Below are 23,579 nucleotides of genomic sequence, written 5' to 3' on the forward strand. Positions count from 1 at the left end.
TTTATCATCATCATCTGTAAAGCCTATAATAATAATATCATCCACATAAACAACAAGGAGGATCCTATCCAATGAAGTATGACAATAAAACACAGAACGATCCATTACACACCGTCGAAGACTAAACTCAGGTACTACAGAACTGAAATGACCAAACCATGCTCTGGGAGACTATTTTAAACCATATAGAGCCTTCTTGAGCTGACACACTAAGCCTAAATCCCCCTGAGCAACAAACTCAGGTGGTTGCTCCACATAGACCTCCTCCTCAAGGTCACCATGCAAGAAGGCCTTCTTCACATCTAAATCTAACTGATGCAAAGGCCAGTGATAGGTAGTAGCCAATGAGATGAACAACAATATGTCCATTTATTGACTCAGGAAGCAAAAGGAACGCAATGATGCTTTCCTGATTAACATGGTCCACACCCTAAACAAGACAAATGACTCAAATCGAGGACTAGCTTCTTTAACTTCTACAGGGAAGGATGTCTAAGGTGACAATGAATCTACAAAGGCTAAACTAAAGCTAAACAAGAAACATGAGAAGGCAATGAGTCAAAGTAATGCTAGACATTCAATTCACAGACTTCACTCTTCAAATCCTAAATAACAATAGAATTATACAAATGACTAAGAAATTCAAATTCTTGCCAAGTTCACCAATGGGTTAAATGAAGAAAAAAATGAATATACAAAACTAATGATGGTGAGAAAGAACTATTTCACAATTCTAATCCTATTAACAAAAGTAGATGATTCATTAGCGAGAGTGATATTAGGAAGCGATTTTGAATACTAAAGGTCAGAAAAATGCGAGTACCTAACCAATGAGTAGCAGCAATTGAATTTATAATCTACTATCTAGAAGGAGAAGAATTGGAGGAAAAACAAACTGTGGGTTTACCAGCTACAAACTTTACCTAGATACGCCAACAATGCAATAGGAGTGATGCTTGTTGAACTGCTAGATATTGCTATAACTTAGCATATTCATCCTATATCATTGTCACACTATCTATTCCTCATTTACATGGCGAAATGAGCCAAATCCAGAGGAATCATATGCCACAGCATTAGCAACACAGATGGTCTAACAATCAAATCCCAACATTGTTCACCAATATGGTTCTCAAACCCATAGTAAGTACATTTGCTATATGGACCTCTATAACATCCACCTCTATCACCCTGCTTACCACATCCACCACGGAAGCTTCTACTACCACCTAATTGATCGCCTTCATGTTATAATTATGTTTGTGTAGATTGCCAATAATGAAAAGATCACACAATGAACCATCTATGGAAGAAATATCTCTAGAGCAAGCACAAAGCACCCATGAATGAACTTCTGTAAATGAGGGAAGTTTATCTCCTGCTTCAAGATTTCATTGGATCAAAATTTGTTTTCAAACCAACCAAGAACTCAAGCACCACCATGTGTTCCTTTTGTATCTACATTTCCTAAAGTTTGGGAAGTTAAAGGATATTTTTCTCATAGGCCTTTTTTTCACCTTCACAAAGTACTTGTAACTAATTTATCTTCATGTCTACCCAAATAAATCTAAAAATAGATCATACAACCTCGTTAAATTACAAGTAATAACTTGACATAATCTCATATCCCCGTAAAACATATCAAAATATGTAAACAAGCAACCAATATTTGGTTCCACGAAGGTACATAACAGATCGACAATTAGGTAATATTCTTGAACCCATACATCTTGCTTCTCTTTATGAGTAGGAGTTTTGTCAGTTTGGTGACACTGCCTCCTTTGGTTAATGAGATAACCTTCAACTGCTATATGTAATTACTACCATTCAACTCATGGATAGAAATTTATGGAGGTAGCAACGCAGGCATTATATTTTGCATAGGGTTCTTGGAATACATCAGAGAAGACAAATAGATTTGCATTGGCTCAAAGAAAATCACACTAACATTATATTATAATGATCTGCAGAAAAATATATTGATATTGCATCGACTGGAGAACATCACATAAACACTACTGAAAGAAAATGATACCATACTGACTTGGAGAAAAACACCCTGATATTGCATCAATTGAATAGGAACATCACAAAAAGCATGCTGAAACAACGTTCAGGACCTGATAAGAACAGATACAGACCCATCGATATACCATTCAAACTCCTATGTTGCATTTGTGATTGAATTGATGCAAAACCCTTCTAGGAATTGATTGACTAACTCTTTATGACTTAATCACGAAGAACGAAAGCAAAAAAAATTCAGATTGCACCAAATTGAATAGGATAAATAACAGACGTGGAAATTGCTGCTCAGGAAAAACCAAACAGTGACAGCCCCAATCTGATTGAAGCCTCAAATATCTGAGGACCTCCTTACCTGTAACAAATAATTCATGTCAACCTTGTTAAGAGTCAGGGTCCAAATGAAAGCCTGGATCTTGAATGGAACCTTAGCCTTCCAAACAACATGAAGAAAAGGAAAAGGAAAAGGGGTTCAGGTTTCAAAAGGTAAGGAAAGACAAATCTCAAGCATTTAAATGCTTAAAGTATGAATCACCTAGTCTTTACTGGTAACTTTCTCATGAAATGTTTTGCATGGTTGGCCTATACTCAATATTAATATACTTATCTCAATCAGGCTTCATTTGTTCTAGTCAAGATCAATTTAACTGATTCTACACAGTTGTATGAATTTTTGCCTTCAATTGTCTAGAATTATTGACTAAACAATGACTCGCATTTGTGATGTCCATTTTAGGTTCCGTGCGGTTGCCTGCAGCTCTTTGTGGTGTTATCGGTTTCAAGCCCACTTATGGGTGTGTGCCTCATTCTGGGTGCGTGCTTCATAACTTGAGTTTACTTATTCTGCTGATATCTAAATTTTATATATATATATATATATATATATATATATATATATATATATAATGTATGGCATTGTAATTTTAAACTTGGTTATTGTTTTCAGCATTCTTCCCCTGAACTGGACAGTTGGGATGGTTGGCATTTTAGCAGGCACCATTGAAGATGCATTCCTTGTGTTAGTGCTTTTTTGTAGTTAATTTTTCATGTTGCTTTATGACTTATTATTTTCTTGTGCTAGTGCTTTTTCTTAGTTTATTTTTCTGGTTAGTCTATAACTTCTACAATTTTCATATGTGCCTTTTACCTGTTTCCAATTTCCAGTTACGCAGCTATAAGTGCTCAACTTCCAACACATCAAACAACAACCATAATGGTACAGACGAACTTTTTTTTTGCATCACTCAAAAATTTAAAGAATGACATCTTCTTGAGAAAAATAAATTGTGCAATTCTCAGATTGTCATGTGTCCCTATTAAAAATCAAATGTATTTGTAGTAAAATTACTTTCCTATGCTCTACAGCTAAACTTTACAATATTGGATAGATTTCAAACCTAAAAAAAAAATGGACAATTCACAACCTTTCTGAAAAGGAAACCAGTATCAATCATGTGAGGAAACAGAGGCCAACAAATTATCATAGAGTTGAATGCCAAAAATATACATTTTTTAAAATACATAATATACATACATGCATACATACATAAAAACACACATCCATTGCATACATACACACATATACATGTGTATGTGTGTGTAGGTGAGGGTGTGGGTGTGGGTATGTGTGCATCCAAAGTAAACTCTGTACACTGTCAAACCTTCAATCCCTCATTTTGTGTGCATCCAAAGTAAACTCTGTACACTGTCAAACCTTCAATCCCTCATTTCTGCTGCATTTGAGAATCCAGACTGACAAGGTTCACATGTGGACTGAACGTCATATACAACAAAAGAATTTTGTTTTCTTCTGTCTTTCCAAAATTTCAGTCCATGCACTTTAAATAGTGGATTGTTAAGCCCTTCCTTTGTATTTAAATGATGGATAATTTTATACCAATCTGATTTTTGTGTTTTGTATTGGGATAACCTGCCAGCCCAAGCTATATTTTCCACTGCTGAAGTCAGCATACTCTGCATCTCAAGTCAAATTAGCAAAGTATAGTGAGGTACGTAACCATTTCTTGAACATAGAATCACATGTATGGCTGATTTCTTCTAATAAAGCTCATTTTAGTCAGAAATGGATATTCGTTTCTTCTTTTAGTTTGTATTATCTTCATCCTCACTATTTCTTTTCTTTGGTATCCATCAGTGGTTTAATGACTGCAGTGATGACATCAAAATATGCTGTTCCCAGGCTTTGAACAGGCTTCAGGATCATTATGGATGGAAGGTATTGACAACATTTCTTATACCAGATTTATCAAATCTTTGGAAATAAGTAACCAATATAGGTTTTCTAGCTCAATGACTCCTCTGAGCACAAAAAAGCGGTGTCCTAAACTCCTTAAGAAGTTCATATTCCTAGCAATATATACACATATCACTAGCTACTAAATTTGAACTTAATAATTACCTTTTTTTTCTAACGATCCAAGGCCTTTCCATCTGCAAGATTGTGGAGGTGACTATCCCAGAGATTGAACACATGCGCCTAGCACATTATGTAACAATTGGATCAGAGTGCAGCAATTTTATTAACCCTTGTCTAGAAAAGATGTATGTTATCTGTCAACAGCCCATATTTCCCATTAATTCTGAATTGAGGATTTTGAATTTAAGACACTAATAGCACAAATTCTTATTGAAATAGGAATACTGCAGAATCAGGGTGGGATGCAAGGGTCGCACTTTCTGTCTATAGCTCTTTCAGCAGCAGAGAGTACTTAAATGCTCAGAGAATTAGGTATACACCTTATTTTTACTTCACATGAGTAACATGGAAATGTCCTGACTCCTGAACACTTAAACCTAGAATAGCTTTCTATAATATAGCTATTATGAATTTCATGTTCTGATAAATCCTTTCCAGGTCAAGAAAAATACATCTGGTACTTGTTTATGGTGTGCCAGCAAAGAGACAAAAACTTTTTGCAATCGTGTTTAGAATGTGCCTGAACACACATATGGAACAATGTTATTCCTCACAAAAGAAATCCCTCAAGTAGCATTAATGGATGCAGCAGTCGCATAATTTATGAAATATTGGAAAATTTTATATCATATGAAACTATTGAAATGAGAAGTGGTTTGCTACATCATTTGATCATGGATCTCGAAAAAACTCCATCATACGTGTCAGTTGTCACCATGCTATATAAATAACCCTCTATGGAGATACTTCACCATTTGCATTTGTGTATAAGTTATAATAAGTTGTTTCCTTTTCTTTTTTTTGAAGTGTCCTAATGTAATAATAGCAGCTATTTTAAATATTTGCAGAAACCGTCAGATGCAATTTCATAAGAAAATATTCACTCAGGCAGATGTCATTGTGACACCAACAACAGGGTATTCCTTTCTGATTTTTCCTGCACTACATTCACTACATATCTGCATTAAGTTATGACCCAATTTCTTGAATAACACAAACTCTCTTGTTCCACTTTTCTGCCTCATGTCCTCCAACAATTTATTCTTTTGCAGCGTAACAGCATACCCAATCATGAATGATGCACTGGAAACTGGTGAACTTGACTATATAAATGGAGGTATGGAACACCAAATACCTCAAGCTCCACTCATCTCATATTTATAATTGGGTTTAGAGAATTTTCAATTTCAGCACATAGCACAGTTTTACTTATTTTTTTCCCAAACAATTTTGTACTGCTGAATCATGATTTATGTGCCTATGTTCCAGCTGCTCTTGTGCGGTACCAGATCGCAGGAAACTTTCTAGGATTGCCTGCAGTTACTGTTCCTGTATGATCTGGCTATTTGAAAGATGATAAAACCATTACGTCAATTTACAAGTGGCTATACATCAATTTACAACTGAATTTTTGTTTTAAATCAAAATTGTTTTTGATAGGTTGGATATGACAAGGGAAATCTGCCCATTGGCCTTCAATTTATCGGGCAACCATGGTCTGAACCAATATTAATCCACATTGCTTCCGCAATGCAGGTCAATTTCCTAGCTTTTTAGACCCTTTTCTTTCATTCATTTTTTTTGTGCCTCTGAAACTCATGTAGCCAAAATATCGCCCCAAGCCAAAGTGATTGGGAAGCATAAAGCCTAGGAGTCAAATTCCTAGCAACTCACTCCCTTATCTTATTGATAAAGAGGAGTCTTGGCTCCTTGTTGAGTTTGCCAGAGATGCCATACCTAAACGTAGAGGTTGATGTCCTGCCTGTGTGCAGGTTCTTTCTTACAGATTACTTGATCCATATTTGTTCTCTTGGTTAATGCAGTTGATCAACCTGCTCCTTATATTGATCAAGCTACTGTATCCCATGTATAATATGAGATATTCTGTTTTCAGGCCTTGTGCATATCAAGCTACAGGAAGCCAGAAGTTTTTTATGATCATTTCAATGAAGATCGAGTGTGCCAAGGGACCCTTGGCTCAGAGGAGATAAAACAGTGATTATATACAAGTGTTTGCAACAAAATTGTGCACATCTACGCCATGTTCTTGTTCGATCAATATGTTTTTGTTGCATCTCCCCCAGTGAGGAAAGTAATTCGTATTGAAGTTTATTGCCCATAGTATCTCTTGAAAAATTGTCTACTCCACTATCAACTGCAACAGGTCCTTGAGGTCATATGAAATGATACACTCCATTTAAATATTAGTACTCTATCAAATATATATATAATTCATATTGAAGTTTATTGCCCATAGTATCTCTTGAAACATTGTCTACTCCACTATCAACTGCAACAGGTCCTTGAGGTCATATGAAATGATTCACTCCATTTAAATATTAGTACTCTATCGAATATATATATATATTCCTGCTATCTTATGACTTTTTGAGATCAAAACCGTCCATAATACTAACTCTTTTACAGTTTGAGATCATAACAGTCCATAATGCTAACTCTTTTACAGACTTCTGTTTACTTTCTTTTCCTTCACTATCTATGCAACAAGCCTACAGCAAAGGATTCATGTAACCAACCCCACCTGGTGGGACTTGAGGCCTGTGGTTGTTGTTGTTGTTGTTGTTGTGTTGTATCTATGCAACAAGCCCATGATCATATTGATGTCACATGGACAACTACTACTAGTATCCGAAGGAGATATTGTGTTATGAGCTTGGTTAAATATGTATCCACCAAAAATTTATGCTATCACACATAATGAGTAGTGCAGAATTGCACACATTATTAAAATACTGCAAGATATGTGCACAATGGAACCAGGAAAAAATGAAATCGCACTATCAAGCTAGTACTTTAGGTGAGAAACCTCCATGCAAACAAAGCAAGATAAGATGGGTGAGTAACAATACCTTGTGCCTAAAATGCTCAAGCCGAGCCAAGAAACTTGAAGTCATCATGTCAAAATATCACTTATCGTGTTGATTTATGTCAATGTTGCCATACCAAAGGAATGGAGAACTTGTTCCAACATCATTCTTGTGCGGGTTTCAAGAGGACTCTCTAGTTTCTCCGAGTGAGCAATATTGAGGAGGTAGAGCTTCTTCCAGGCCACAAATGCAGCAGAAAAGATCCTCTTCATTCCTCCCCTAGTGCTATCAACTTTATACTCAAACTCGTACACTTGTAATCCTCCCTGGCCTGACCTCTCTGTGACCGCAATCACCTCAGCATCCTTCGTACTTTCCTATTTGACAACATAGTCCACAAGATAAGATTAGCTCATTCTTTCCATGCAAGAAAGATTACAGTGGCTTGGTCAATGCAGCATCATTCAATTACTGAAGAAGAATGCCATGCAAGGAAATCCAGAAGCACAATTAAGAGTTGTGCACCACACAACATGATTTTTTTTTTTTTTTTTCCCAACAACGAACTACCAGCAGGATGCTTGAAAAAACACTAGATAAAGCATTCTGCATCATGAAATTCAGGTAATTGCATCTCTTAATAAAATGTATATATAAAACATTTGTGTAGTTAAAAATGGAAATCATTATGCACAATTCTGTATGCACGTTTCCAAATAAAGTGCAACTAATATTCACTCATGTGCTCAGCTCTGCAGTATAAAAACTATAAATTAGCATACCCTTGAGGCAGATAGAGGATTATGTTTGGTTCACATAATAACTCTTCCAAGGAATAAGATGGAGTAAAATAAGAAATTTGGGAGTAGAGATAATAGTTATTTCTTGTCTATTCCTTATATAACATCCAACATGGAATATGAAAGGAATAGACATTCTCAAGGTAAAATTTGGGAATAGTTATTCCTCATCTATTCCTTGTTATGGATTCATAAAAAGTTCTACATTGTTATTTGTTATATGATAATAACATATTTCTCATAGAAACTATCAAATTCTGCGGAATACGTAAAGGTGTTTTAGCCAAAATCTTGCACTCACTTTCAGAGAATCATTGCTGCAATTATCAATTTTTTTTTTAACAGAAAAGAAGCTTCATTGAACTAGAGAGGACAAACAAACACAATGACAGATAAAAAGTCCTCACTGACAAAAATAAAGAAAAAGAAAAGCAATCAATATAATAAAGCTGCCCAATCTCAATGGACATCTTGAAAAAAGCAACCCCTAAAACATCCCACGCTATAAGTCCAAAGAGAAGCCAAATACCTTACCCTATCCCAAAGAAGCCCCACCTGACAAGATAACAACAACAACAAAAAAACCAAACCTTAGTCCCACTAAGTGGGGTCGGCTATATGAATCCTTTTCCGCCAATTTATGCAATCATGGACCATTTCTTTTAATAGATTCAAGGATATTAAATCCTTACTCACCATCTCCTCCTAAGTTATTTTAGGTCTACCTCTACCCCTTCTACTACCCTCCACAGTAACTAAGTCACTCTTCCTCACAGGTGCACTACGTTGCAAGTGTCCATACCATCTGAGTCGTCCCTCCCTTATCTTATCTTCTATAGGAGCTATACCTAACTTACCACGAATATGTTCATTCCTTAATTTATCTTTCAATGTCATACTACTCATTCATCTAAACATTCTCATCACGGCAGCTTTTCCTTTTGGATATTATGTTTATCTTTCCAAATAAAATTCTAACATTCCTTTTCCATCCAAATACCCATAACACACCACAAGGAGCACACCTCCACCCCTTTTCATCCTTAACTATCCAAAAACCAGTAAAAGAAATAGTCATTTGCTCCTTCACTGACTTTGGAAAACCCACACCACAAAAAATTTCAAAACAAGTATTCCACAAATCTCAAGTAAAAAGGCAATGCAGAAACAAATGAGATGCATCCTGAAAACTATTCCTACAGATGAGACACATATCAGGAGACAAGGCTTTAGAAGGCCTCCTACCCTGCAACAGATTGTTGGAGTTAACTCTATAAAGCACCACTAGCCAAACGAACACCTATATCTCATAGGGAACTTTTGTCTACCAAATACCCTGATAGAGAGGAAAATCCCAGAAGGATCCAATGGCCATAAACTGCCATCATTCAGAGATATGGCAACCGTCTGGTACAAGGAGCAAAGAAGGCACTCCTCAACATCTCTATCATTTAAATCCCTCCTAAAATGAAAGTCTCAAGAAAAGGAATCCCTCATGGGAATAAGAAAAAAGGAAATCTCATCATTGTGATGAGAGAAGAGAAAAGAGATGATACAAGCAAGCAAAGGAACAGGACAAAGCATTCCACCCCACCCATACATCTTCCCAAAAACTAATACAATTACCTCTTGAGCAATTGAAACTTTGTTAGAAGAAAAAAATAAGGATAAACATGTGAAATGAACCTCCAAGGACTCTTTGAAGAACTTCTGAAGCACAAATTAGCATCACATGCATTATCTTGTATGCCATATTTACTTTTTATTACATTGTGCCTAAGGGAATTGACCTCCAAGGAAAACCACCATAACCTTTTAGCAGTGTTTTTAGACACCAAATTACCAAGACGCAACTCTCCTCCTTCCTTCAACCTACAATTATAATATCCAATGTGTTAGATTACCACTTCACCTAAAAGCTTAAGCTATTAGGTTGTGGACCAACAATGTCTATCAAGCTTTAACACTCTCCACATGGAAAGATAAAGACACAATAATATCACCCATTATAGGGAATACAATAATTTTGTAAATACCACACTATAAATGCGGGCAATAAGACTAGAACCTAGGACCTCCTAATAACCAGCTTTGATACCATGTTAGATTACCACTTCACCTAAAAGCTTAAGCTATTAGGTTGCGGACCAACAATGTCTATCAAGTTTTAACACAATGTTTTAAAAGGCACAATGGATGCTCACCTTAAGGCTCAATCTAAAATACCAAATCCAAAAGAGCTAACACATTACATGTTGAGGCTTACACATTTGTACAAAAGGAATGCTTTTTGCGTCTTTTCTGTTGAGGCTCATGCATTTTGAGTTGTGATTCTCAAGTTTAGGCAAGAAAATTTTGATTCCATGTTTATATAAAAGGAGTGTCATAATATGAGTTGATTTCTTAAACTCTAGAACCTCAACCTTCCCCGCATAATTGAGAGTTGTATCTTAGATCTTCAAAATAATTTGAACTTTGTAATGCTATAGCTATCTTTTGTCATGATTTATCTAATGAATTCAAGTTAGCTATAGCGACATCCCCGCAGAGCGAGGGTGCCCCAAGGTGGGCAAAATAAAATTGGTGCTTTTAATTTTTGTGAAAAATGGAGGGTGGAGTCACCACTAACCTTTTGGAGTGTGGTTAGAACACTTGATTACTACCCAATTAAGGGTAGAATCGGTCTGCGTTACCAAAGCAAGGATCAAGAGTTCGGTTATGCAAGGAGAAGGTACGAGCACCCCCTACACACTCATTCTACGAACGGTACCTAATTAACTAGAAAATTATCCCAAATTAAATTTAATAGTCTTTATTTATTCCTTTAGAAAAATTAAATAATAAACCATGTGAATACTATATAATTATTCCCTCAGAAATAGGGTACGGGAAGCTTAAAAAGCTCATACCCCTTTTTGAAATCGTAGGGAACGAAAATCCAAAAAATACGTTACAAAAATACACTCCCAGAATTTTTAAAATTTATAGGATTTGTCTAAGTAGGGAATAATATTTTTAGAAATCTTGGCAGGTTTTTGAACTCATTTAGGATAAAAAGTATGCAAAAAACAAATTTTTGGTCTCAAAAATATTTTATGCAATTTTTCTCTAATTTTCTGAATTTTTTGTAATTTTTCCTTATTTTTCCAGAATTTTAAGATAATTAAATAATATGATACAAAAAATAATTTAAGGAAAATAAAGAAAACTAAGTCAAAATATTTTTGTAATTTTATTTTGATTTTTCTGAATTTTTTTTTTCTAAATTTGTTCGTGGTTTTTCCAAATTTTTTGTGAATTATTAAATGTTTAAATAATATAATACAATAAATAAATAAGAAAACCGGTTTGAGACCAATCCAGTGAGGCAGGCTGCTAGTTTAATAGGAACCAGGTCAAGTCAAGAAACAAGCCACGTGTCAGCAGTTGACCAGTGGGTCAAAAAATGACCCGGATAGGCTACGTGGCACCATCTTGCCCACTGCCACGAGATGCTGATCGAAGGGCTCTCGAAGAGCCACGCAGCCCCTTTGTGTGTGTGAAGGGTGAAAAGCCACGTGGTGGCAACCAGGAGGATTGGTGGTTGAAGGGATGGATCGGTGGCATGGTGTGATTCCTGCTGTCCCAAGGAAACACAAGTTTGACGGCAAGGAGTGGGCGAGCGTGGATTAGTGACATGGCACGATCACGGTCGTTCCCAAAAAGCACAAATCGTGCGGTTAAGGGTTGGTTCACTCAGATCCATGACATGATGAGATCTTGACCGTGCACAGAAAGCACAATACAGACGGCTTGAGACTTGACCACGCAGTCCCCTTAACGAACAGAGGATGTGGTGCCACGCATCACGATCCTGTGGTTCTGAGACAGGAGATATTTAAACCCAAATTTTTTGTTCTTCCTCATTTTTCATTCTCTCTCACTCTCTCTCTCAAAACATTCTCCATCTCTCCTCTCTTCCTCTCGTCCTTCTCTTCTCCCTTCTGCATCTCATGCGAGCAAAAACCCTAAGGTTCCTCCGAAGCTTCTTCTTTTGCCCCATTCATCTCTACCTCTCTCAGTCTTCCTCTAAACTCTCGAAACCCTAATCTCCCCCCTTTCTTCTCCCTTCTCTCTTCTCTGCAACCCCAAAACTGAACCCTAGCTTCTGCTGAAACTCCCTGTTCACACCCTCTTCTCCTCTAATCATCTCATGCGAGCAGAAACCCTAGGGTTCCTCAATCTCCCACTCATTTCTCCCTCTCTCAGTCTTCCTCTCACTTATTCTGTCCCTTCTTTGTCTCTTTTTCCTTCTCTTTACAACCCTAAGCCTCGAAAACCCTAGCCTATCTTCTTCTCTCTCTTCTCACTTAACTATCTTCTCGGTTCTCCCTGAAACCTCAGATCTCAAACTTACAGACCTCTCTCTCTCCTCTGTCTCAGGTTCCCTAAAACCTCACATCTCAAACTTACAAACCTCTCTCTCTCTTCTCTCTCTCAGGTTCCCTTTGGGGGTTTCGTTGAACCGAAGCCTTGGTTATCCACGTGAAGGCCTTCAAAGCCTTCTAAGTTGAAAGAGTGGCTCAATATGCGAGCCCGAGGAAAGGCTTGATGGATTTTGGGTGAAAAGGGCTTCCCTCTTTTTTCGATCTGAATCTCAGTTCATCAGATAATTATTTGATTTTCTTCTACTTTTCTGATTGTGTATGTATGTGATTTGAATGGCTTTTATTTCGGAGATTTTGAATGTTGTAGATTCTGATGTTGACTTTAGGGCTTCAAGTGCTTTAGGGTTAGGGCATGGGGTTGAAGATGAGCTAACTCATCTCAACCCAGTGAGTTAGTGTCAGGTTGGCTCATGTGAGTCAACCCATGAGGATTTGTGTTGACTCGGGTGGGACCGAGTGAGTTTATTGGGCACATCTTGGGGGACCTGGCATGTGTGAGCTTTAGAAAATGTTTTGGGCTCTTTTAAAATAGGAGTTGGGCTGAGAGTTATAACATTAAATGAGCCTAGGTGTCTTTTGGAACGGGCTTGGCCTCGAGGATAGGGTTTTTTAAAAAAAAATGGGCTTTGGGTAATTTTTAAACGAGGTCTGGGTTAATTTTTAAATGGGCTTGGTCGAGGTTAATTTTTATTTTTTAAAACAGAATGGGCTAGGGTTATTTTTAAACGGGCTCTGGGGTTATTTTTTCAAATAGGCTTGGCCCGGGTTAATTTTTAGAACAGAATGGGCTAGGTCTCGAGTGATTCAAAAGGGAATGGGGTTCTAGTCTGAATGATTTCGAACCCAAATTCAAGTTCGGGTCAGGGGTCCGGCTCTGATGGCTTGGTTCAAAAGGTTCAAACCCAAGCTTGGATTTGGGTTCGGGGAATTGGGTTCAGGTATAATCCCTGCTAAGCCTAAGTTCAGGTTCAAGTATGAAACTGAAACCTAAGAGGAATTGATTGCATTCATATTTACACACAATTATCACATGGATTGAATTACGACAAGAAAGATAGCCTTCGAATTTACCTTTCCCTTTTCTCCTCTGGTCTTCTTCTCCAACGAGCAGGTTCCTTAGTATTTGCTCATAATAGGCTTATGGGCTTCTGCTTCTAGGCTCGAGATTGTGAACGAGAGGGCACCACTAAGTGCTTCTCGGTTTGCAACTTCTGTCTTCCCTTTTCTAGCTCTCAATTTTGCAGAGCTTACTCTATGCTGCTCTCAATTTTGCAGAGCTTCCTCCCCATACTCCTTTCCTCTCAATTCTCTTTCTTTATAGAGCTTTCCCTCTTTTCTTCTTCTCTCAATTTTTCTAGGGCTCTCTCTAACTTCTCTGATCTTCCTCCCCTCCTTTTGCACTGTGCGAGACTCCCTATTTATAGGGAGTCTGGGTGGAGTAATAGCGCCCGAATGCTTCCCGCAAGGGCTCTCCTCTAATAGATTATTATTCTAACTAAATGCCTGACAGGGAATAATCTTTACAGTTGTCATTCTCTCCCTGCGCACATGTGATTTCCTTTTGCATTTTTTTTTTTTTTTTTTGAATTTTAGTTAACAACCTGACTTTGTTGCTTTTTCAGTTTCAGGTGAGTAGGTGCTTCGAGAATGCCTTGAACCACTCCAACTATAAACAAGGGATTGGTCGATTTCCTGCTTTAATTTTTATCCTCCCTATACTTATTATTTTTGTAATTTTTGTGTGTACTTCATGTGTTGGATGTACCCCCGTATTTCCTTTCCCTACAACATTTCATTGTATTTGCTTTCTTTTTCATTGTATTTTTTCATTTTTATCTCCCTGTATCTACACTTTTTCTTTTTTGTGTTTTTTTTTTTTTTTACTGTATGTGTGTGCCAAGCATTTTGCCACATCCCTCTGTACCTCACAAACTTTGGGCACATGCCCCTCCCCTTTTTAATAAAATGTGCCCTCAACTCGTGCATTTCAATTTTGACCAAAATCCCATGTCAAAGTTGACCAATTTCACCTACGGAACAACTGGTAATAAAACATGACTTTAGGACTCAACAAAATACATTGTTTAAAAATTAAAAGACTACAACAACAACAACGAAACCAAACCTCAGCCCCACTAGGTGGGGTCGGCTATATGAATCATTTTCCGCTAATTTATGCGATATGGACCATTTCTTTTTAAAAATTCAAAGATATTAAATCCTTACTATCTCCTCGCAAGTTATTTTAGGTCTACCACTACCCCTTCTACTACCTCCCACAGTAACTAAGTCACTCTTCCTCACAGGCGCACTATGTGGCCTACGTTGCAAGTGTCCATACCATCTGAGTCGTCCCTCCCTTATCTTATCTTCTATAGGAGTTACACCTAACTTACCACAAATATGTTCATTCCTTAATTTATCTTTCAATGTTATACCACTCATCCATCTAAGCATTCTCATCTCAGCAACTTTTACTTTTTGGATATTATGTTTTTTCGTCGCCCAACATTCCGATCCATATAACATAGCTGATCTTATAGCTGTCCTATAAAACTTTTCTTTCAATTTTAAGGGTAATCTACGATCACACGGCACACTTGAAGCACTTCTCCATTTTACCCAACCTGCTTTAACTCTATGCATTACATCATCTTCAATTTCTCCTTCAGCGTGCGTAATAGATCCAAAGTATCGAAATCTACAAGTGTTATTTATTTTTCATCATCAAGTTTAACTTTGTCTCCAATATTTTTCCTATCATTACTAAAATTACATTTCATATATTCTGTCTTATTTCTACTTATCCTAAAGCCTCTAGATTCCAAAGCTTCTCTCCATAATTCTAACTCAGCCTCTACTACGCCCCTAGTTTTGTCAATTAATACAATATAATCTCCAAACAACATACACAATGGAACCTCTTTTTGAATACTCTTAGTCAATTAGTCCATCAAAAAAGCAAAAAGATAAGGACTCAAAGCAGATCTTTGATGTACACCTATGGTGATTGGAAAATCTCTAGTTTCTCCATCTATAGTCCTTACACTAGTCATTGCTCCATTGTACATATTCTTAATGACATCGGTATACCTCTACTACATACACCCTTCTTTTCTAGAACCCACCATAGAACTTCCCTAGGTATCCTATCATATGTTTTCTCAAGGTCAATAAATATCATATGCAAGTCTCTCTTCTTTTCCCTAAACTTTTCCATTAATCTTCTTAAAAGATAAATAGCTTATGTGGTAGATCTCCCAAGCATAAAACCAAATTGATTTTTTGAGACCTTCGTTTTTAACCTTAATCTTTGTTCAACTACCCTTTCTCATAGTTTTATCGTATGACTCATAAGTTTAATTCCACGATAGTTATTACAATTTTGAATATCTCCTTTATTTTTGAAAGACTCATTTTAAAAGTTCACAGACTCAAATTAAAAATTGAAAAACTGAATTTTCAACTGAACCGAATAAAAGGACTCAATTAATTTTGAAATTTAAAGAACTCAACTAAAAGTTAGTAGAATAAAATTAAAAGGACTCAAAATTTTTCCTAGGATACCGAGACTCAATTTTTTTCAAAAAAAAAAAGTAAAAGGGATCAATTTTGAAATTAGAGGACCCAATTAAAAGTAAGCGAACTCAAATTTGAAATTCAGGATTCAGGAACTTACTTTTAAAAAATGGCTTCCGTTAAAAATAATCAGGACTTCAATTTGAAATAGAACAGGACTCGGTTTGAAAGACTCAGTCTAAAAATGTCTGGCACTTAGAACAAAATTTCAAAGACTCAAGACTCAGTCGGTTTTTTTCAAAAAGGGTCCTCCAATTTCAGGGATTCGAAGTCAACTTTGATTGCGCCAGGTCTTTCTAAAAACAACCTAATTAAAATTGGGGTGTCAACTTTAGCAATTCTTGAATGGCTACCAAGAGCCTAAAAATTGAATTTGATTCTTTTTTTACACTATATTTGTGATTTTATTAAAATTAAAATATAAGTAATTTATTACATTTTTTTATCTAAAAATAAAATTCTCAAAAGGCCTATGCCTCAATGCTTGGGTTAAAAAATGTCTCGCCTCTTAAGTCTTACATATTGATAATATCATAATATTGCTAGCAAAAAAAAAAAAAAATTGGTGCAATTTTAATTTGTTGATGCTCAGCTTGAAGTGAATGATCTATCTAATGTTCGACATTGACAAAGATAAATGATTGACTAGATGCATGTCCATTGAAGAGGAACTCCATACAAGAATGCGACTAATCACATGAAGGGAAAAGAAAGTGAAACTTTTATCCAATATAGCCAAAAAATGGAAGAACCATTATGGACAACTGCGTGCAAAATATGCATGTGTGTGAAATCAAGTAAAGTGAATGCTCTATCTTATGTGGCTAAAAATGGAAGAACCATTATGGACCACTATGCACAAAAAGTGCATGGATGTGAAATTTCTGGGTTTAAAAAACTCAGGCAAAGCACTCAAAATCTTTTGTTTCCCAAGTCGAAGAACGATTGACTTATCTCAAATATACCAGGGACAATTTCCAAGAATCTCATCTCTAGCTCTTTGATATATATAAATGTACACCACTGTTGAGGTAAGGTTATTGGTTATTTCAAATTTACTCCACTTTTTTTGCTTTCTTTTTTTTAGTGGGGAGTGATGAACCATTCAACAATTATTCCTTCCAACTTAGACCCGCCTTTTGCAGAATCTATTAACGGGTTGAACAACTTCCTGCCATTTTCCTTAAGGGGGTATTAGGTTGGTGGACTAGACAAGATGGGATAGGAATGGACAGAACCTACTTTCATGAGTGCAGCGTCATTAAAGCTTTTTGGTTGGAGACTATTGGCATGGCCATCCCAACTCAAATAAGTGTGCCACAGCTTGCCCGTATCCAATAAGCTGTCCCATTTAACTCTTTCTCTCTCTCCGAGAGCTGTGTGCGTGTCTATGTGTGTACAGATCAGGTCATCATCATTGCAAGAGAACATGACCAAAGAGAGGGGGGCTTTGTCTCAGCTGTCATTAGAGAACCGGCTATTGCAGCGCCATCATCACTCTCCAGCCATACACAGCTACAAATCATCACTAAAGGACTTCCTCTCCGATGACCCTTCTTTAAGAACACTAAAGAAATATATTAAGAAAGAGAAAAAGAAATTATAAGCAAGCACACAACCAGAAATCCTCCCAACAAGAAAAAGAAAAAAGCACAAAGGGAAACAACAACAGCAACAACAACGACAACAACAAAAAACCAAACAAAAACTAACACAGAAAAACCCATTTTTAAACCTCATACATCACAATTAATTGAGCATTTCCAATTATCTAGCTCCTGCCAAACTTTATGCACCTTACTATTACCCTTATCTAAACAAACTTCATTTCCAGAAGGATCTGACAACCACAATTCCATCTGATCCAGCAGTTTTTGCACTTCAATATCCTTTCTTTTATCTCTTCCACCGGGGAAGCAGGGGCAGGCAAAATGGCATCCCTGGTGCTCAAGATCTCTCTGTTCCTTATCCACAAATCCTCCATAAAAATAGGAATACCTTCCAAACCTGCAAGATGCACTGGAGGCACATGAGAAATATCCCCAACTAAACCGGATAAATCTGAAACACATACCCAAATTGTTCCCAAACCACATCCAGTAATAATCCATCGTCACAAATAAACTTCCTATCAGCATTACTCTTACTCGCAAACACATCACACTGACACCTCATATCCTTCAATTCCTTCATTTCCTTAGAACAAGCTCCCTCACCTTCCTTCACCCCTGAAAAATTCTGCTTAGCAACCAGAGTTTTTTATAACAAAAGAAATTTCATTAATAGTGGAAGAATTTATAAGGAGGGACAAAAAAATCTACCAAAGTAAATCTGGTTCAAACCAGATAAAAAAAATTTGAAAAGAAGAAAAAGAAACATCAAACCAGCCAGTTCCTCCAATCCCTACGTAAATCCTGAAAACTAGCTTCCCTAAAACTTCCAATCCCAACACACCACAAAGCCATATACTTCCAAACTGGAGTTTCTACAGTACATAACCACCCTCAGAATCTCTTCTCAAAGAACTTTGACATCTTCATAGGAGAACTAGTTTGTTTCTCTTCAAAAAAAATTTCTTCATTTCGCTTGGACATATCCATTTTGGATACAAGGATACTCCTCAAATACATGAGATGGTGGGAGCAGTTGCCTGCAAGGAAGAGGGGATTCAGCCCATACGCCATATTCGTGATAGGAAATTTAGGATTTTATTTTCATTTATTTTTTTTTTAAGGAAAGTATATTTTTTTACTTTTGGAAAGTAGATTTTAGGATTCCATATAAATGTTGGTGTACACGAGTTCAAAAATTGGTTTTTAAAATTGGAACAAATTGATTATTTGAATTTCAGGACTTTTCTAATGTGAGATCTTGCTGATCATTCCACTCAATTGGTTTGAAAGATTTGAGCCACCATCACAACTATTGGCATCTCACCCAAGCCACCACTGTCACAACATCACACAAGTATTTGATCTGCAATTGACAACTTCTCCATCTCCATGACAATCCATCTCAGCTAAAACCCCAAATTGATTTTGAACATTTTGCTCAATCAAGATCATTGAAAGTTCTCCAACTAATAGTTAGTGTTAATGGTTATTTAGTCATTTAGCATTATTATTAATTGTTAAAGTTTGGTTTGTTATAAGTGTAAGTTAGTAAGGGTATTCCTATTGTACTTGACATATATTATAAATAGGGGGAGAGACCTATCATTGAGTGTAGGTCTTCCATTTTACCCAAATATTCAACATGGCATGATTCTGAAACCAAAACTGTGTTACCACCACCATCAAATCAAAGCCTAAAACAAAAAATAAGCTGCATGTCTATAATTATAGAAGAGTTTTCTTGGGTCTGAAACAGTAGATTTGCTGTGTTTTTTGATTCAATGATCTAATTCCTTCCATATATCAAAATATCAAGCTGTTGGACATGTGTTTTGCTCAAAGATCCAATCTTTGTTTAACCATGCACTCGTGGTAATTCATCAATTTTTATTCGGTGTCTGTAACAGTCATTGGTGACTTTCTTGGAGCAGTGACAGTGCTCATAAGCTGTTTTTTGTGAGGCTACGGCAGTGTTATATAAGTTAGTTGGTGCTTTCTCCATGGTAGTTTCAGTGGTTCAGTTCTCCAATTGTTTCAGTGCTGTTAATTGCTTTCTAGGGGCTGTGTCTGAGTTTCTTGGTGCTGTGGCAGTCTTGTACTGATTTATTTGTGATTTGTTCATGGTTGGTCACCTTGTTCGTTGTTGTTCTAATTGTTCCAACAATTAATCTTATGGTCATTGGTCTGTGTTTGTGAATGTTAGGACGGAGTTTGCAAATCCCAAAAGTATGGTTCCTTCGTTAATCACTTGTTTAGGTGAACCACATATTGTGAGTATATCAGAGGAGAAGTATTCAAGGTTTCTACAGCATCAATCGTCACAACAAGCATCTTCTCACATTGCATTTTTGCCCAGAAAGTTAATCTTACGGTCTGTATGTCATCTAGTATCCTTCCTACTAGTCCTTGGGTTATCGTTTCAGCTGCCACTGACCATATAACAGGTGCAATCAACTTCTTTTCAAATTTACAGTATCCTAAAAATCTACCTCAAGTTAACCTTGATGATGGGTCCATCATTTCGGTTAAGAGGATAGGAACAGTAAATCCTACTCCTTCCATTTCTCTTTCTTCTGCTTTATACATTCCTAAATCTCCTTTCAATCTCATATTAGTTAGTAAGCTTACAAAGTCACTAAATTTTTCTGTCACATTCTTTCTTAATTCTGTGGTTATTCAAGATCTAAAGACGAGAAAGACAATTGGCACAAGACCTGAGGCTCAAGGACTTTACTACTTTGAGTTGCTTTCTCCACCCATTGCCTGCACAGTCGCAATTACACCACTTCAAATCCATTGTCGCCTTGGTCATCCGTCTTTGGACAAGTTGAAACAGCTAACTCCTACATTGAGTTCGGTGTCTAATCTTAAGTGTGAGTCTAGTCCTAGTCATATCACATAAAAGTTGGGGTTTCGGTACTTTGTTACATTTGTTGATGACTACTCTAGGATGACATGGTTGTATTTAATGAAAGATCGTTATGGGTTGTTTGATATCTTTTGTGCCTTCTATTCCCAAATAAGGACTCAATTTAATATGCCAGTCAAGACACTTCGTGGTGATAATGCTAAGGAGTACTTCAGTACCCAATTCAGTACTTATATGACTTGCTCTGGTATAATCCATCAGTCCTCTTATTCCCACACTCCACAACAAAATGGGGTTGCAGAGCAGAAAAACAGACATATTCTTGAAGTCACTCGTACCCTATTGTATCAAATGAATGTCCCCAAAGTTTTTTTATGGATGACATTGTGATCACAAGTGATGATGATCGAGGCATCCAAGACCTAAAGCTATTCCTACAAAGTAAGTTTCAGATCAAGGACTTGGGACCATTAAAGTACTTCTTCAGACTAAAAGAATCGAGATCTCGTATAGGAACTGTATTATCACAGAGAAAGTATGTTCTTGATCTTTTAGATGAGACGGGGTTGTTGGGATCCAAACCTGTTGATACACCTATGGATCCCAACAGTATGTTAGTGCCACATACAGGTGATTTGTTGCCTAACCCAGGTCAGAATAGGAGACTTGTTGGAAAGTTGAATTATCTCACAATCACCCGACCAAATATATCCTTCGCAACAAGTGTTGTTGAGTCAGTTTCTCCATTCCCCGAGAACAAGTCACTGGGATGTAGTAATTCACATTTTGCGATATCTCAAAGGTGCACCAAGGAGAGGTCTCTTATATCAGGATCGCGGTCACACTCATATTCAGGGATATATAAATGCAGATTAAGTCGAGTCACATTTTAACCGAAGATCCACAACAGGGTATTGTATCTTTGTCGGTGCCAATTTGGTGTCTTGGAAAAGTAAGAAACAAACTATGGTGGCCAGGTTGAGTGTTGAGTCAAAATACAGGGCTATGGTGCACACTACAACTAAACTTGTTTGACTGAAGAATATGTTGAAAGAACTAGATTTCCACATTCGCAGCCTATGGACTTGATGTGTGATAATCAAGTTGCTATTCATATTGCCTCCAACCCTGTCTTCCATGAGCGGAGAAAGCACATTGAAGTTGATTGCCATTTTATTCGAAAGAAACTTGCACAGAAGCTCATTACAACCACTCATGTGAAGTCCGAGTTTCAGCTTGCTGATTTGTTCACTAAAACCTTGGGAGGTGCTCGTGTGAAATTCATTTGTAACAAGCTAGGAGCATATTATATATATGTTTTAGCTTGAGGGGGAGTGCTAATGGTTATTTAGTCATTTAGCATTATTATTAATTGTTAGAGTTTGGTTTGTAATAAGTGTAAGTTAGTAAGTGTATTATGGTCATTCCGATTGTACTTGACATATATTATAAATAGAGAGAGAGGCCTATCATTGAGTTTAGGTCTTCCATTTTACCCAATTATTCAATAGTTAGCTTCGTTACAATGTCAAGATGCTTCTCGCGGCAGCCTCGTCTATTTATCCAATCACCATTGAAGCTCACCTTCATCGCACCATCACTAGAAATTCATTATTCATTGGTTCTGGTCAGCCTAAGCATCAGTCCACATCTCCTCATTGACCATCATCAATCAGCCCTTGCTATTAGGCCCACAACCTTTGTGGGAGGGAACAGAACTTAAAATAAGGATTCCTTCTTAAATGTTCCAAACCAGTCCACTCCTAAACCAGACCTATCTGATGACTCGAACCCCACTAATTTGCTTGAACCAGACTAAACCAACCTGATTGGACTAAACCAACCATACAAGAAAAAATAGGAAACAAAGTTGTGGTTAGGATCAGCTAAAGCCAGCTCAAAGGAATGTTATGGGCTTAAAAAGTTAGTAAGGATATGTACCCGTATAAAAATTAGCATGGCTCATCACTGAGACAAGAAGGAAATCCTGGATCTAGTTTGCATTAGTAAACTAGATCATATACCTAAACAGTTAATTGACCATTGTAATGGCTTGCCTAGTTTGCATTAGTAAAGGAGAAGGGAGTTTACATTTCTCGCATTCACAACCAAACGAGCACCAAATATTCCAACCCAAACTAGGGTGTTAAAATTACTTACCTGACTTTCAAGGGGATAGGTAACGAACAGTTTAATCAAGTAGAAATATTTTTTCACCTGTAGAGAGGTAAGGAATGAAGACAAGGTAAATCTCACTATTACTTGTTTCAAGGGGTATGCTAGTGCATCATAGGGAACATCCAGTCAAAACATAGGACGGTAGGGCATATAACAGGTTGGAGTTGAATGTAGAAAATTAAAATCTACATAATTGTGCCTCTAAACTATGCTTGGAAGGTCTATTCGAGTTTCTGTTCTCTCATACAGCATGGGAAAGATGTTGATACGTATACGCAAGAGTTTCAAAAACTTATTGCACTGTAGTCAGAGGAAAGCGAGCAGCAACCGATTATTCAATATATTGGCAGATCACAAAATAAGATCCTCCTTATAAAGCTTGACAGTTATAAGCCTACAGCTTATGCAAGACATGTAGAAAAGGGAAGCTATTTATCTCAAGAACAGCTGGAAGAAGTGGACAGACCATACAATAACAATAACAAGCCTTAAGTCCAACCAGGTGTGGTCGGCGATACGAATCATTTTCCTCCAATTTACACGACCAAGGACATTTTCCTCAGCTAGATAATAAGCAATTAGATCCCTTCTCACTATCTCATTCCAAGTTATTTTGGGTCTACCTCTATCCTTACAACTATCAATAACAATGACTAAATCACTCCTCCTCGTTGGAGCACTATTTTGCCTAGATCTGAGATGCCAAAACCATTCATGTTGAGCCCAAAACTATGACTACTCTCATCCCACTTAAGCAAGTCCAAACCAAAAAAAACCAAACACTTGTTGGAGTGTATCGAATGTTGGAAAATGAGAGTTGTAT

General features: G+C 37.0%; 2 protein-coding genes across 3 annotated transcripts in view; one reads left to right on the plus strand and one right to left on the minus strand.

Annotated features, from left to right (window-relative positions):
• LOC131160635 (fatty acid amide hydrolase-like) overlaps nt 1–6,716 on the plus strand; it is a 31,009-nt gene extending 24,293 nt beyond the window's left edge. Inside the window, exons 9-20 of the mRNA XM_058116484.1 lie at nt 2,762–2,837; nt 2,972–3,043; nt 3,190–3,241; nt 3,963–4,034; nt 4,181–4,261; nt 4,484–4,587; nt 4,682–4,774; nt 5,311–5,379; nt 5,515–5,579; nt 5,732–5,793; nt 5,903–5,998; nt 6,357–6,716. Of these exons, the coding sequence (XP_057972467.1) occupies nt 2,762–2,837; nt 2,972–3,043; nt 3,190–3,241; nt 3,963–4,034; nt 4,181–4,261; nt 4,484–4,587; nt 4,682–4,774; nt 5,311–5,379; nt 5,515–5,579; nt 5,732–5,793; nt 5,903–5,998; nt 6,357–6,461 (947 nt within the window). The 3' untranslated portion in view covers nt 6,462–6,716. The remainder of the gene's footprint in view (nt 1–2,761; nt 2,838–2,971; nt 3,044–3,189; nt 3,242–3,962; nt 4,035–4,180; nt 4,262–4,483; nt 4,588–4,681; nt 4,775–5,310; nt 5,380–5,514; nt 5,580–5,731; nt 5,794–5,902; nt 5,999–6,356) is intronic.
• The window catches only part of LOC131160636 (psbP domain-containing protein 2, chloroplastic), a 71,184-nt gene that overhangs the window by 20,831 nt on the left and 26,774 nt on the right, over nt 1–23,579 (minus strand). For both annotated transcript variants that reach the window (XM_058116486.1, XM_058116485.1), the window contains exon 4: nt 7,333–7,667. In XM_058116486.1, the coding sequence (XP_057972469.1) occupies nt 7,407–7,667 (261 nt within the window). In that variant the 3' untranslated portion in view covers nt 7,333–7,406. The remainder of the gene's footprint in view (nt 1–7,332; nt 7,668–23,579) is intronic.

The sequence above is a fragment of the Malania oleifera genome, chromosome 7, assembly GCF_029873635.1.
Source record: "Malania oleifera isolate guangnan ecotype guangnan chromosome 7, ASM2987363v1, whole genome shotgun sequence".
Classification (NCBI taxonomy): Eukaryota; Viridiplantae; Streptophyta; class Magnoliopsida; order Santalales; family Ximeniaceae; genus Malania; species Malania oleifera.